The 16638-nt window shown below is 40.2% G+C and overlaps 1 protein-coding gene across 2 annotated transcripts in view; it reads left to right on the top strand.

The window, feature by feature from the left end:
- LOC126428211 (uncharacterized) overlaps window positions 1-14287 on the top strand; it is a 45091-nt gene extending 30804 nt beyond the window's left edge. For both annotated transcript variants that reach the window (XR_007576795.1, XM_050090128.1), the window contains exons 3-4: window positions 717-895; window positions 12885-14287. Coding sequence is in view for 1 of the 2 variants with exons in the window: in XM_050090128.1 (XP_049946085.1) it covers window positions 717-895; window positions 12885-13081 (376 nt within the window). In the remaining variant the exon portion in view is untranslated. The remainder of the gene's footprint in view (window positions 1-716; window positions 896-12884) is intronic.
- The last annotated feature ends 2351 nt before the right edge of the window (window positions 14288-16638 follow it).

The following is a 16638-nucleotide window of genomic DNA, read 5'->3' as shown; positions in this document are numbered from 1 at the left end:
ACCAAATTGTCACATTCCAAATAAACCTAGGCCTCAGGCTACGCTCCAAGTCAGTCTGTCAGCACATCTAGTTTTCTTCCCAGTTTCGATATTGAGAACAAATCAGGAGAGAAGCTGGAGTAATGAACTGAAATTTGTCCCAAGACCAGAAGCTGAACCTGTGTCTCCTGATTACTAGTCACTTGTGCTATGCACTACACTATACAGCTGCATGGATGATCCTAGTCTAGTACCATCCCTAACAGAAGTCTTGATTCGTACTTCAACTCATCTTGTTTTTTCCCCCTCTTAATTGAGGTTTATGTTAAGGAGGGCGTTAGACTAGGGTAATCCATGCAGCTGTGTTAGCCACAATGTCAGGGTGTTGCAATGGATAACACATCTGCCTAGTAAGCACGACACCTGGGTTGAAGTTCCGGCCTTGGCACAAATTTTAATTAATTACTTAGCTTCTGTCCTTATCAGAGATAAACTGAAGACTCAAATGTCTCCAGGAAAATGTATTTCCATTAAAAAAAAATCAATTTGCATTCATCTCTAAAAGAAATTGTTAGATTCAGCAATTCTCATTGGCTACCATCACCCGATTCGCTACGACCAATGGAAACAAACTGCCAACAGCAGCACCCAGTGTTAGATCCTGTTACACTGTAAGTGCACTTCAGCCAAGGAGTTATTACACAAACTATGTTAGTAACCCTTAACTTTTTCTCCAGGTGGCAGGAAGAATGTGACAGCTCTCAGCTCCCCAGCCCTGACGAGCTGCAGCAAGTTTGTCAGCAGGTGCGACAGAAGCTCGCTCACTTCCAGTCGAGCTTCCTGAAGAACAGAAGCCTCCTTCACTCACTTCAGCACAGGGTGCGCCTCTTGCAGGAGGTGCAGCCTGTCCTAATTGGTGAGCACACAGCTCATTCAACTAAATGATCGAAAGTATTCCGATGGCCACCTGAAACTGCAGTAGCAGCCTACCTGCAGGGCCATTTCATGAACTGGCTTCTAGCACACAGGATGACCAAGAGATTGTGGGAGTCTTAAAAGGCTGTTGCACGACTCCAATGGCACAAGTAAACTCATAACGGGCTCTTACACATTGACACCACACACAGCCAGGAGAATAATGGAACAGGCTCACAATTGGTTCAAAGTAAACATCTTAATCCTTAATCTTACAAAGATCCATCATTATTTACTGTTCAGCTAAATCTAGCATTACAACGTGTAACAACTTTAATCTTATGCTAACAAATACAATTTCAGTCACGGTTTCCATGCCTCTCTGTCTGCTACTGTTCTCTGCCAGTTGAAACCTGCAACTTTCTTCGAATCTTTATCACGTGATCTGCCTTGTGATCTCTTTTTTTTTCTCTGGGACACCACTCTTGTACTGCCTTTGCCTGTCTTTTGTCTCAACTATATAAGGAAAAACTAGATTGCTGCTCGCGGTAAAGATGACGTGTTGAGTTGGATCTAGGTGCAACAAAAAGATACTTACACATTAGCAATTGGCCAAGGTCTTCTTCAGAAAAAGAAACACACGCACACACACACACACACACACACTCATTCAACAAGCAAGTACATCTCAGACACACATGACTGCTATCTCTGGCAGCTTGGACTGGAATACAACTGTCATGTGGTACACAGGCAGCAATCAGGAGGAGGTGGGGAAAGGGAAGGGATAGCAGAGTATGGATGGGGGACAGAAGAGCTCTGTCTGGCGGAGTGTGCAGGACTAGACTGCCAACAGGTGTAGAGTTGGGAGGCTATAGGACATGGAGGTTACGAGGGGGGTAAGCCAGGAGCAAAAAAGGAAAGGAGTAGGGGAGAGGAAATACAGGCAGGTGTGTTGGCAGAGGGTGACACACAAAGAGGATGAGGAGGCAAGAATAGGGAGGAAGTAATATGACAGAGGCGGGTGGAAACTATTGGATGGAGGATGTGGGGACAGTAGGTTACCATAGATTGAGGCCAGTATAATTTCAGGAGCAGTGAATGTATTGTAAAGGTAACTCCCATGTTTGCAGTTCAGGAAAGGTGGTGGTGGAGAGGAAGATTAAGATGGCTCAGGTAATGACATTGCTGCTTTCACAGGTGGCCCAGACCCTGATGGGATATGATAAGCCTGTGACAGGACTGGAATAGGAAGTGCTGAGTGGAAGGATTGGGCAGATCTTGCACCTGGCTCTTCCACAGGGTATGAAGCCTGTGGCAAGAGGTTTTTCTGGGAATGGCGTAGAGGTGGTCTAGGATGTTGTGAGGTTGGGTGGACAACAGGACACCAATTTAGGGGAGTGTGAAGGATCTTGGGTAGGATGCCGATGCAGTAGCAAGTTCCACCAGAGTTTGGGCAACATGTAGCCATTACCTTTGACCTTGGCTCACTGTCATCAATAAGGGATGTCTGTTCACCATCACTCTATAGCCCAACAACACGACACATAATGTTTATATGAAAAACTTGTACCAGCAGTGAGACATTAGAAAGTAATTTAATAAAAGATGTACTATGGTTGGATCTGTTGGTTGAAATTCCAAAGAATAATAATATTGCTCAAAACAGACTCATTTCAACTTCAATATAAATCCCTTTCATTCTTCAGAAACGCACATGGGAATGGTGGCTGTTTACACATAACTCACTGAATAACCATTCAGTATCTATCAACAGTGCACAGTTTGGAATTACTTTGTGCAGACACAGCATTTACACCAATCAACATGCTCTAAATAATAATATATAAGTCCCACAACATGAAAATAACATTTGTGGCATGCATATCGCCCAAAGCTCTACTGACTCCAGGTGAAACCAAGACAAAAAAGTACCTCAACAAAATTCTAGATGAAAGGCCATGAGCTCTACCCTGCACACTCCTTGATTTAGTGCAGATACTTTCATCCTGATCACCATTCATAATTTTCGTAACAATTTCGTATAAATTCCCTTGATAAAACACAAAAGTTTTTGCAGTCATTTTGCAGCCTCTTAATAAACTCATTTATACATTACTTCAACATTTTTAAACAATTCCCAATGACATAAGTCACCACATCTGGCACTCGAGTCAAAATGCTAACTTTACCTACTTTATAAAGCACAACTACAATTTAAAACATGTTGAAAGTTATTGGAATATTAAAGAAGGAAACTTGTGCTGATAAGACCATGTCTCTCTGTGGAGGATTCCATAGTTATGGCACTATTTACGTAAATAAACTAAATTGTTTATAACATTTTTTTAATTTGTTTGTTTAGAAAAACAATCTGTTCATTATGTTGCAGACATTACCCTCTTTCATCTGGTGAATCACTTATGTGACACCCATGATGAGTTCAGTTGTTACAAATGGTAACAATGTTAATAACTTTTTTTAACTATTTAATCTTCAGATAAAAATGTCTCTCCATCTTAGCTCACTCTGCAACCATGCTGCCAGAACACGTCCTTCATTCTGCCTGGGAAAACCCCGATGGCCGCTCGCTAGCCGTATTCACTTGCATTGAGCTCGGCTGTTCCAGTGCATCTTAAACTTGGCCGCCCTAACAAACATTCATGTTGGGCCACAAGTGACCTGTCAGATTCAGCCCATCCTTCGACAGTCGAACCAGCTGCTTGTAATGTAAATGGAAGGCACTCCTTGGTGTTGAATGAGTGGCAGCTGTTTTAATGGAGGGATTATTGGTGGGTGATAATTCTGATGTGGATAGAGATACTGGTGGAGTGATCCATGAGGTGGAGGTAAACATCAAGAAAGGTGGCTTCTTGGGCTGGGAAGGGCAAGTTTATGCCATTGGAACAGTGTTTCAACATCTGAATTGTGAGTAGACGGATATGGAGTATTATGAAGTAGTGTAACTCTATCTCACATTGGGAACTGAGACACAGTGCCACAGTACAGCCAGGCCAGGAGAAACTTGGGAAGGGAGCTGCATGCAATGGACATTTGGAGTCAGGTATATCACAAAAGGCCTTGGCCGTAGTGGCACATGAGTCTGCATATCTTCAGTGTTCCAAACAACACAGACTATAGGTAGTAGCTAACTGGAGGAGTGTAGTGTGGTCTGACAAGACACGATTTGGCCACTTTTCTCATGGCGTGAGGCACTGAATCCAGTGATGGTCTAGTGGGATGTTTAAACTGCAGCGTGTGGAGGGTGCAGTTCGGATCAAAGATGGTCTTGTGATATTTTGGGTGTATTTTTCATATCACAACTTGGGCTCACTCATTCAATTTACTCTGAACTTGAACCAAAATGTTTGTTTCAAAATTTTTGATGACCAAGTATTCCCATCTTTTCTACATCTTCATGATGAAAATGTGTGGACACTCCCACCTTCCAAGGTGACAACAGCTGTGTATGCATGTTCCTGGTTTGATAAAGAGTAAAATACCTTCACGCATCTCTACTGACCCAATCTTAGCCCCACAGAAAATGACTGGGAGTATTTGGAACACTGGATGGAAGTTAGCAGTCAACATCCTTGAAATCTAATAACTCTACAGTATGTAATCACCAATGAGTGGCCTCAGCTTGGTGTGGCATACCTGTAGGAAGTTCTGGACTCCTCACTGAATCAAAACCATTATCAAGGCTGGAGGCCCTGTTATGACGTGTGCTGAAAAGTAATACTTCAGAATATTTTATGAGAATACTTTTAAGGACAACAAATGTTATTAACATTCTACATCTTTATTCTTCATGGCTACATATCTGCAGACCTCTGCCACTGGAGGGCTCTAAATTGTAGCATGTGATTGGCAGTGTGTAACGTAACTGAGTGCGTGAAAAACAGTGCGCTGTAATTGAGTTTAGAATTTGAAGAGTTTATCCACACAGTGAGCATGCTCTCTTTCAGCATGACAAGAGACTGAATTATTATGTTCAAGAAGAAAACTTTTCTCTCTCATTTTGTGTGGTGCTCTTTAGTGGTAATTGAAAAACAAATTTTGATAACAGGAAATTAACTGGAGTGCCATTCATTGAAAGAAGCAGCCAAGTAAAAATAAATAAAAAAGATTAGTTTAAATTATCACGTGGCACAGATAAATGTACCATTAAGAGAGAGGAAATTAATAATTCAAGATATTGTGTAACCTACTTTGATACCGCTGGAGTGGACTAAATGTGCACATTGTTTGTTGGCTGTAAGCCGATCATTAATATTATGCATTATTCACAGAAGAGCTGCCCAGAAACTGCATTTACAGATTGCTTTAATAGGCCTCAGGGATGCACAAGTGGCTGCTACAAGTTCGAACATCAGTGATGTTCGGCAGCGGCCGACAAACGATATGTTGGCAGTCTTGCAGTTCTCCTAGCTAAAACATAGAACAGCTGGCAGGCAAGGTTAGCATTATTGAAACATTGAAGGACAATAACAATTATTCATATATCGATGACCACTTACATAGATGAATAATTTACACATCTTGAAAATATCTTTCAAGTACGAAAGCAGAGACATCAATAGAGAGCTGGCCTCAGGAGAAGGTGAGCCAGACGCTGCTCGTGTTTATGTACGAATAATTAAATTGCCGATGTTTTGACTGACTTAGGACGGTCCTCTTCAGGGTGGCATCATGAAGTATGAGATGGTTTATGTGTTCAGTACCAGTATGAAAATGTTAGTGTTGAAAAGGACACTGGCACAATGACAGATGGTCTAAAAACAATGTACTCCTGAAACTCTTAAACATATATAATAGAAATTAATTTACAGATTACTGTGTTTCATCAGAAGGGGAAGTAAAATGGTGGTACAGATGTCTTTAAATCATATCAGATTTTTTAATGTAGCATAACGATAAACACTCACATTAGTAATAAAAGTGATAAATGGTGTCTGCAAAAATTGAAGAGAAATTAAAATGCCGCTCATTGTGGTATAGCTTGTCCCATTTGTGTATCCTATTTACAAATTTTAGATTGTACAAAAGATAGGAGAGGTTCAAAAGCAGCATATGTCATTCTCAGAAAGTTTTTAATCAGAAAAAGGTCCACTGATTTTATTTCATTCAAAAGTGTTTCTTGATGATGTTAAATATATATACCTCTCTCTCCATTTCAGTACCCAAATATTTTTTAAAACTTTATTTCAGTAACATTTTTTCTTCAATAATAACAATAATTTTAAAATTAATATTAATAATAATAATTCAACAGCAGAGAAACTGTCCTTTTTTTAACTATAGCACTGCAAACTTCCACATCCTATTTAATGGTGGAATTCTAGAGGAAACATTTCTGCAGGTACTGCAGCAATTTCCTGAAATTAACTTGCTGAAGTGGCTTGCAAGAGTAAATTTCTGCAAGTTTTGCTCTACTGTAAATGCCTCATCAAATGGTTAGTTGCTAGCAGACACATGTCTTTAAGATAGCAAAAATAAAATACAGGGAACAAAATGTTATGTACAACTTGTACAGAAATGAGGCTGCAGTTATAAGACTCGAAGGACAAGAAGTAGCTGAGAAGGAAGTGAGACAGTCTTTGCAAAATATCCACCATGCCACTCAGTCACATTGTGCAAGTGGCAACAGAAAAAACCAGAGAGAAATTTAGAAAGGAAACTCTGAGAGAATAAATACAAATCTTGAGCTTTGCTAAAGACATTGTAATTCTGTCAGAGATTACTTTTTTATTATTATGTTTTTTTTATTTACATGTCAAGTTCCATAGGCCCAAATTGAAGAGCAAATCTCCAAGGTCATGGAATGTGTCAGTACATGAAGTTACAACATAAAAGTAATAACAGATAAAAATAAATGTTCATGTACGTGAAAAATGTGTCATAAGTTTAAGTAAACGCTATAAGCAATACAATAAGAATCACATTAATTTTTCAAGGAATTCCTCGACAGAATAGAAGGAGTGACTCATGGGGAAACTCTTTAGTTTTGATTTGAAAGCGTATGGATTACTGCTAAGATTTTTGAATTTGAGTGGCAGCTTATTGAAAATGGATGCAGCAGTATACTGCACACCTTTTTGCACAAGAGTTAAGGAAGTCTGATCCAAATGTAGGTTTGATTTCTGCCGAGTATTAACCGAGTGAAAGCTGTTTATTCTTGGGAATAAGCTAATATTGGTAACAAGAAATAACAATAAGGAATATACATATTGAGAGGCCAATGCCAAAATACCCAGACTCGTGAACAGAGGTCGACAAGAGGTTCATGAACTTACAGCACTTATTGCCCGAACTGCCCATTTCTGAGCCAAAAATATCCTTTTAGAATGGGAAGAGCTACCCCAAAATATAATACCACATGACATAAGAGAATGAAAATAAGCAAAGTAGACTAATTTTCGTGTCAAACGATGACTCACTTCTGATACCGTTTGAATAGTAAAAATGGCAGTATTAAGTCTTTGAACAAGATCCTAAATGTGGGCTTTCCACGACAGCTTACTATCTATATGAACGCCTAGAAATTTGAACTGTTCAGTTTCACTAATCATATGTCCATTCTGTGAAATTAAAACATCAGGTTTTGTTAAATGGTGTGTTAGAAACTGTAAAAACTGAGTCTTACTGTGATTTAGTGTTAGTTTACTTTCTACAAGCCATGAACTTAGGTCATGTACTGCACTATTTGAAACCGAGCCAATGTTGTACACAACATCCTTTACTGCCAAGCTAGTGTCATCAGCAAACAGAAATATTTTAGAGTTACCTGTAATACTAGAAGGCATATCATTTATATAAATAAGGAACACAAGTGTCCCCAACACTGATCTCTGGAGCACACTCAACTTGACTGTACCCCACATCACAGCCGTTATCAACATTGTGAATAATGACCTTTTTCTACCTGTTGCTAAAGTAAGAGGTGAACCAATTGTGAGCTACTCCCCGTATTCCGTAATGGTCCAACTTCTGAAGCAATATTTTGTGATCAACACAATCAAATGCCTTAGTTAAATCAAAAAATATGCCAAGTGTTTGAAATCTCTTGTTTAGCCCATACAGTACCACACAGAGAAAAGAGAATATAGCATTTTCACTTGTTAAACGACTTCTAAAGCTGAACTGTACAATCAATAGCAAATCGTGTGATATAAAATGATCAATTATCCTTACATACACACCCTTTTCAATAACTTTTGCAAACACTGATGGCATAGAAATATGTATAAAATTATCTACATTATCCCTTTCTCCCTTTTTATGAAGCGGCTTTACTATTGAGTACTTTAATCGCTCAGAAAACTGACCATTCCTAAAGGAAAAATTACAAATATGGCTAAATACAGGGCTAACATGTGCAGCACAGTACTTTAATATTCTGCTAGGCACTCCATCATAACCATGAGAGTCCTTAGTCTTCAGTGATTTAATTATTGACACAATCTCCCTCTTGTCTGTATCACAGAGGACTATTTCAGACATCAATCTCAAAAAGGCATTTGCCAAGAAAGTTATATGATTTTATGTAGAAACTAAATTTTTATTTAATTCACCAGCAATGCTCAGAAAATGATTGTTAAATACTGTACATACATCTGATTTATCAGTAACACCAATATTTTTACTGCGAACTGACTTTATATCGTCAACCTTGTGCTGCTGACCAGACACTTCCTTCACAACTGACCATATGGTTTTAATTTTATCCTGTGAATTAGCTATTCTATTTGCATATCACATACTCTTTGCTTTCCTAATAACATTTTTAAGCACCTTACAATACTGTTCGTAGTGGGCTACTGTAGCTTGATTGTGACTACTTCTAACATTTTGATATAATTCCCACTTTGTTCTACATGATATCCTTATTCCACTAGTCAGTCACCCAGGCTGCCCATTACTGCTGGTACCCTGTTTATAATGTTCTAATGGAAAGCAACTCTCAAAGAGCATGAGAAATGTGTTAAGGAAAGCATTATATTTATCATCTATATTATTGGCACTATAACCATCCTGCCACTCTTGTTCCTTGACAAGGTTTAAAAACTCTCTATTGCTGCTGGATTAACTTTCCTATATAGTTTGTAATTACATATGACATTGGTTTGAGTACAAATGCCTTTTAGTGTTAAAATTTGTGCATCATGGTCTGAAAGGCCATTCACACTTTTGCTAACAGAATGCCCATCTAGTAATGAAGAATGAATAAAAATGTTGTCTATGGCCTTGCTACTGTTCCCTTGCACCCTAGTTGGAAAAAACATAGTCAGATCATATGACTTTAGGAGATCTACTAACATCCTTTTTCTTGTACCATCATACACAAAATTTAAATTATAGTCACCACATATAACTAGTTTCTGGTACTTCCTACAAAGTGAATCAAGAGCCCTCTCTAGCTTGAGCAGAAATGCTCTGAAGTCGGAGTTAAGGGACCTATAAACAGCAACAATCAGAATTTTAGTTTCACTAAATTCAACTGCCGCTGCACAACATTCAAATATCTGATCAGTGCAGTGTCGTGATATGTCTATGGACTCAAATGGAATACTGTTTCTTACGTACATAGCCACTCCCCCAACTCGCAAGGAACTCCTTGAGAAACAGCCAGCTAATCTGTATCCTGGTAAACGAAGCCTCTGAATTGTCAAATTATTTAAGTGGTTCTCTGATATACCTATAACATCTATAAGCAGTTCACTAACTTTATCTCTAATACCTCTCATATTTTGATGAAATATGTTAATTCTTTCTCTATTTGGAAACATTACATCCTCGGAAGGTGTGCCCTTAGTTAGAGGGACTTCCTTTAAGCAGGTATACCTATCAGCTGACTTCAATCTAAAAATGGTGCAGCTCTAACACCAACTACTACAGGAATTTTTCCCACCACCACCCACTATGCTGTCACCTATAAGCTTAGCCAGCCTCCCCTTCCCATACCTATTGAGGTGTAGGCCATGCCTAGTGAAACCAGATTTACTGATAGACCCAACTGACACCACTGAGATGTGACCCATGCCCTCTGCCATCAGCGCCCTCCCCAGCCCCCCGTTAATGCACCTAACAGTCGCATCAAGGTGAGGCCAATCATGACGCTGAAATAGTTGAACGAAAGGCACATTAGTGCCACCAGTTTGAGTAGCTATCTTTACTGGGTCACCACCTACATCACATTCCCTGTCCCATAGCAAAAGAATTGGAACATCAGCTATAAGATGAAAAATAATTAAAAGTAAAACAAGAGTAACCGAGTGTCATCAAAGTAACTCATCTATGCCAATGGATTAGGTTAGGAAATAAGACTTTCATAGCGATAAATGAGTTTTAATATTTGGACAGGAAAATAAATGATGATAGCCTATATAGAGAGGATATAAAATGTACACTGGCAGTAGCAAGAACAGCATTTATATAAAAGAAAAATTTGTTAAGATATAAGATTAAGTGATGTGAAGGCTTTTCTGAGAGTACTTGTAGCATAGCATGCAGGAACTAGATAGAGGCAAGACAAGGGTGCCAGGTGCAGCATTGGGAGGCTGTGGAGGACGCGGGAGGGGGGGGGGGGGGGGGGAGGAAAGGAGCAGAGAAGGGGAAAAGACTGGTGGGTGCACAGATAGCGAGCATTGCACAGTGAAGGTGAGATGATGTGAACTGGAAGGAGGCATTAGGACAGATGAGTCTAGGGTGTGGGGACAGTAGGTTGCCGCAGACTGGAGCAGAGAGTGTGTGGTGAGGATATATGTGCAGTTCTGAACTGTGCACATGGGAATTATCCTCACCATATCTTCTTTGCTCTTGAAATCGAACTGTGCTGATGGGAATTATCATTACAACACATTCTTTGCACCCGAAATCATTCCACCCTCAACCTACGGTAACCTACTGTCCCTTCACTTTCCAGCCAACAGTTTCCATCCCCCGTCTCCTCACTCTCATTGTGTGCTACTCTCTGCCCACACACCCACCAGCCTTTTCCCTTCTCTTCTGCTCCTCTCCTTTTCTGCTCCCTGTTACCCCTCCCCCATCTCCTGACACTGAGCCTTGCAGCCGCATCTTGCCACCACCATCTAGTCCCAGCATGCTTTGCCGGGCAGCGTTCACCTCTCTGGTCCCTCCAGTGCCCTACTATCTCTCCCCACTCCACTCCAGGTAGCTACTTCTGTTTGACACAGTTGCATTCTGCCTGGAGCCACCAGAGATACTGGTCATGTGTGCATGAGGTGCAGTTGCTCGTGTCTGTGGGCAGTTTGCTCAAGTAGTCACATTTGTTTTTTGGCAGCCCTTCTACTTTGATCTGTAAAATATTAATACTTTGTCCAAAATTCTTCATACTCTTTGTCTGGCTCTGAGAAGGGCCTTTGTTGTAGTTTGTTTTCTTGTGTTGTTGTCTTGAGTAGTCACGAGAGACTGATCTACTATGGCTGCCAGCAGTGTAGACTTTTTGCCGTCTTGCCTTAGCAGTCCATTGCCCGGGGTACACCGCCTTAGGGGTTGTCTACATGTCACACCCTCCAGTTAAAAAAAGGCAGATACATTCAATCATAGTTCAGTATCTAATGATTGAACTATGATTAAATTTATCTGCCTTTTTTAAACTTGCAATTATATCAGTCGAAGTAGTCAGTAATATTAAGTTAGTAATTTTCACAATTTAAAAATGTGTATAAAATTTGTGCCAAAAAGTAAAAAACTAAAGTATAAGTAAATACTTAACTATATAATAGATGAAAACATTCCACGTAGGAAAAATATATCTAAAAACAAAGATGATGTGACTTACCTATATATATATATATAAAATGGAGGGAAACATGCCACGTATATATGTCTGCTTGTGTCTGTACGTGTGGATGGATATGGGCGTGTGTGCGAGTGTATACCTGTCCTTTTTTCCCCCCTAAGGTAAGTCTTTCCGCTCCCGGGATTGGAATGACTCCTTACCCTCTCCCTTAAAACCCACTTCCTTTCGTCTTCCCCTCTCCTTCCCTCTTTCCTGATGAGGCAACAGTTTGTTGCGAAAGCTTGAATTTTGTGTGTATGTTTGTGTGACTATCGACCTGCCAGCGCTTTCGTTCGGTAAGTCACCTCATCTTTGTTTTGATGTGACTTACCAAATGAACGTGCTGGCAGGTCGACAGACACACAAACATACACACAAAATTCAAGCTTTCGCAACAAACTGTTGCCTCATCAGGAAAGAGGGAAGGATGTGGGTTTTAAGGGAGAGGGTAAGGAGTCATTCCAATCCCGGGAGCGGAAAGACTTACCTTAGGGGGGGGAAAAAAGGACAGGTATACACTCGCGCACACACACACACATATCCATCTGCACATACACAGACACAAGCCTTTACAAATGTCTACTTGTGTCTGTATATGTGTGGATGGATATGTGTGTGTGTGTGTGTGCGCGAGTGTATACCCATCCTTTTTTTCCCCCTTAGGTAAGTCTTTCCGCTCCCGGGATTGGAATGACTCCTTACCCTCTCCCTTAAAACCCACATCCTTTCGTCTTTCCCTCTTTCCTGATGAGGCAACAGTTTGTTGCGAAAGCTTGAGTTTTGTGTGTATGTTTGTGTGTCTGTGGACCTGCCAGCACTTTCATTTGGTAAGTCACATCATCTTTGTTTTTAGATATATAAATACTTAACTAGATATACATGTAAAATTAAACTTTATGTATATGTCATTGTTTGCTGTTGTTGCCATAAGATAAATAAATAACTTGCTTGTGTGATTGTGTGTATGTTTTTCCTTTCTGAAGATGGCTTTGGCTGAAAGCTCAAATGTGTAACAGTCTCTTCTTCTGGATAAAAGCATTTGTACTGATAGTACTCAAAGGGTTTTGTACACACCTTGGGTGGTTTGGATTATTATTATTATTATTATTATTATTATTCTGAGTCTTATCCTGAATGTATCGCGTCCTTATTTACTTCTTTATTTATTTATTTTTTTGTTGGTCAGCGCTGCCTAACCTGGAAGACAGCAGTGATCTGGATCTGTCATTCTTCCGGAGAGTACCCCGACAAGCCGCTGTGTATGCGAGACTTCGGCACCGGTTCTCATTTCTAATGCTGGACCAACCGTGCGATGAAGAACTTCCCAGCACACCTGTAGACACTGCTGATGCAGCGCACAGTACTGCTACACCACAGCAGTAATCACTGTACTGCCACAGTACTGTTAGCAGTTCTGTGGCATTTGTACATTTTCATTTGGTTTATGCTCACCCAGAGGACACAATAATGTTTGCTGCATGTGGTAAACACCTTTTCTCAAGATGGGGTCAGGAGAGAGAGAGAGAGAGAGAGAGAGAGAGAGAGAGAGAGAGAGAGAGAGAGATATTTTCAACATGTATATCACTAAAATGATCCTACATTCATCCCTGCTCCATGTATATACTTTCCTTAGTCCACCACATGCCCACAATGCTACCAGGCAGCGGAAAATATGTAAATTGACATATTTTGTATATGTGATGTGGCATAATGTTCTGGGGTAAATCATCTTTAAGAAAGAAAATCTCCACTGCTCAGAAACATGCTGTAAGAATATTATTTGGTCCTCAACTATGCTCATCTTGTAGGTAATTGTTTAAGGAGTAGAGCATTCTGGCTACTGCTTCACAGTATATTTATTCTCTAATGAAGTTTGTTGTAACTAATCCACATTGCTGCAACAAGAATTTTTGATCACTTACCCTGTGATATAAAATGTCTGACAGTCATCAAAGTAAAATTTGAAAACAAACTGAAAACTTTTCTGCTTGACAACTCTTTCTATTCCATAGAAAAATTTCTGTTATTGCAATGTATAAACAGTGAGGGGTAGGAACTACTAACTCACATCTGTATATTAAAAATAAATAAAATAAAACAAAATAAAATAAACTTGTAAATGTTTAGCATGTAGCCACATTTACAAATGAATTAGTGATGTGAGTGTAAAATGACTTGTTTCATATCATTATGGTTTATTGTGCAAAATGATCCATGGAATATGAAAATAACTAACCAGGTGGCATTCAATCTCATGATGGGCAGTAGTCTAATGCCTTGCCACATCAGTGCACATGAAGATGGTAGACTCTGTCCCTAACAGGACGTAAAGTAATCTCAAAGGAATATGGGAGACACTAAGACACTGCGCACCATATATCCACCAGTTGACAACCAGTAGCATGCCCAGTTACTGCTACTGTCCATCCATTCAGCATGTTTGTTGTTGTTGGTGCAGCTCTCTATGCTACTCTATCCTGTGCAAACCTCTTCATCTCTGACTAACTACTGCAACCTACATCCTTCTGAATCTGCTTACTGTATTCGTCTCCTAGTTTCCCTCTATGACTTTACCCCCCCCCCCCCCCCCCCTCCTCACTCTCTCTCTCTCTCTCTCTCTCTCTCTTCCCTCCAGTACTAAATTGATGATACCCTGACGTCTCAGAATGTGTCCTACCAAACAGACCCTTCTTCTAGTCAGGTTGTACCACAAATTTCTTTCCTCCCCAAATCTATTCCGTAGCTCCTCATTAGTTATATGATATACCCATCTAATCTTCAGCACTCTTCTGTAGCATCACATTTCAAAAGCTTCTATTCTCTTGTTGTCTAAATTGTTGTATCACCCAAGGATAACAACAAAAGAATCATCAGAGCTGCAGATATATGTTGAACAGGTTTTCCCTGTAACATATACTGAGCAAGGTGGTGCAGTGGTTAGCATACTGGACTCCACATTCGGGAGAACGATGGTTCAATCCCGCGTCTGGCCATTTTGATTTACGTTTTCCGTGATTTCCCTAGATCACTTCAGGCAAATGCCGGGATGGTTGGGCACGGCTGATTTCCTTCCCCATACTTCCCTAATTCGAGCTTGTGCTCCGTCTCTTATGACCTCTTTGTCGAGGGGACGTTAAACACTGATTTCCTCCTCCTCCTCCTCCATAACATATTGAAAGATCTACCTAGTGGCAGCCTGAGCTCAGTTTGCAAAATTGTTATTTATTTATTATTCAAGCATTTAAAGTACTTCAATTGATAGAATGAAGACAACAAGGACCTAAAGCACACTGTCGTTGTGCTCAAATAAAAGCGAATATAAGAGAAATCGGCTAGACAGCTTTTTATTAATGTTCATATATGCAATGTGGGCCTGCAGCACAGATAAGCCTGAATCACCATAAGATGAACAGATGTCATAAGCATGCATACATGATACAATATCAAAAGCAACAGTGATGTGCTTAGGTCCTTATCGTTCTCAGTGCCTCAACTGATACATGTTGTATCATTACATATCAGCTGGACATTTTGATTGTACAGTGGCATTAACATAGTGTATTCTTGGATTTAGTGTATGTATACTGTAAAGCAGATTAAAGCGTAATAAACAGATGACATTCAATAGTGTACTAAGTTCTTTATCATTTATGACTAAATCTCCTGCATTTAAATTTACTTAATTTATATTGTTTATCAAAGCTGAAGGTAGTTACGTCTTTTTGCTTGCTTTTTGTGCATCATATTTTTGGATTTACCTCTTAATAATGAGAAAATTCATTTAAGGAATAAAACAGATTTTTCTCCAGTATTTCTTTGATTGTGCGCTTCCACTTTTAGTTACCTGTTCATATTAAGTAAGATTTTATCAGACTGAATGCAACGGCTGAAAGCGAGGGGAAACTGCAACCGCAAATTTTTCATGAGGACATGCAGCTCTGCTATATGGTTAAATGATCGTATCCTCTTAGCTAAAATCTTCTAGAGGTAAAACAGTCCTCCATTTGGATCATCGGGCGGGGACTGCTCAGGAGGATGTCATCATCGGGAAAGCAAAACTGGTATTCTACAGATCAGAATATGGAATGTTAGATCCCTTAATTGGGCAGGTAGATTAGAAAATTTAAAAAGAGAAATAGTTTGGTGGGGGGTGGGGAACATTGGACAAGTCACAGACCTTTAAAACTTTAACCACATTCATTTGAGTATTTCTTAAAAGAGATGGCAGGTCCACCGGCAAGTCAGCCGCGGCCTGCTGTTCAGAAAATAAAACGCAGTCCAGTAAAACGTGGCACACAGTGATATGGACGTCACAAGTACCACACATTGGAGGGTCCTCTCGCTGGAGAAGGAAGCCATACACCATAGGACTTGGCCTATCCAAAGCCGAGTGAGGAGAACTTAGTCCCAGCAGAAAGCCACCTCCTTCCCCAGTAGTCGTAGTTGGAGGAGGGCATCCTGGACGGTCTGGGGTATTTTAACTGCTGGATACAAACGTTGCAATGAGTGAAGGGCACTTAGCGAATCGAAATGGACAAGAAATTTGGGATGGGAATAGGGTCTCATCTGCTCCAGTGCCCACATGATCGCAGACAATTCTGCATCAAAGACAGTAAACGCTTGAGGCAGTTGGACCTTGTACACGATCCGGAAAAACAACAGAGCAAACCAATGGAATCCCCCTGTTTCGACCCATCCACAAAAACAGCTACTTAGTCATAGTGCTCAGATAAAATAGCAGAAAATGTTGCATTAAAAACGGAAGCAGGAGTGCAATCTCTCTTGTACCGCACCAAATCTAAAATCACTCTGGGCCTGTCCAGTAACCCTGGATTCGGGGCCATATGGGCTCCACACCGAGAGACTCCAGCACACGTTGCATACGGATTCCAAATGACATCATGGCTCGGGGATGGTGGGAAGAAAGACGGTCCAGAGGC

This window comes from Schistocerca serialis, chromosome 12 (assembly GCF_023864345.2).
Source record: "Schistocerca serialis cubense isolate TAMUIC-IGC-003099 chromosome 12, iqSchSeri2.2, whole genome shotgun sequence".
NCBI lineage: Eukaryota > Metazoa > Arthropoda > Insecta > Orthoptera > Acrididae > Schistocerca > Schistocerca serialis.
Note: the sequence above shows the minus strand (reverse complement) of the source record. Positions and strands in the feature narration are given on the sequence as shown.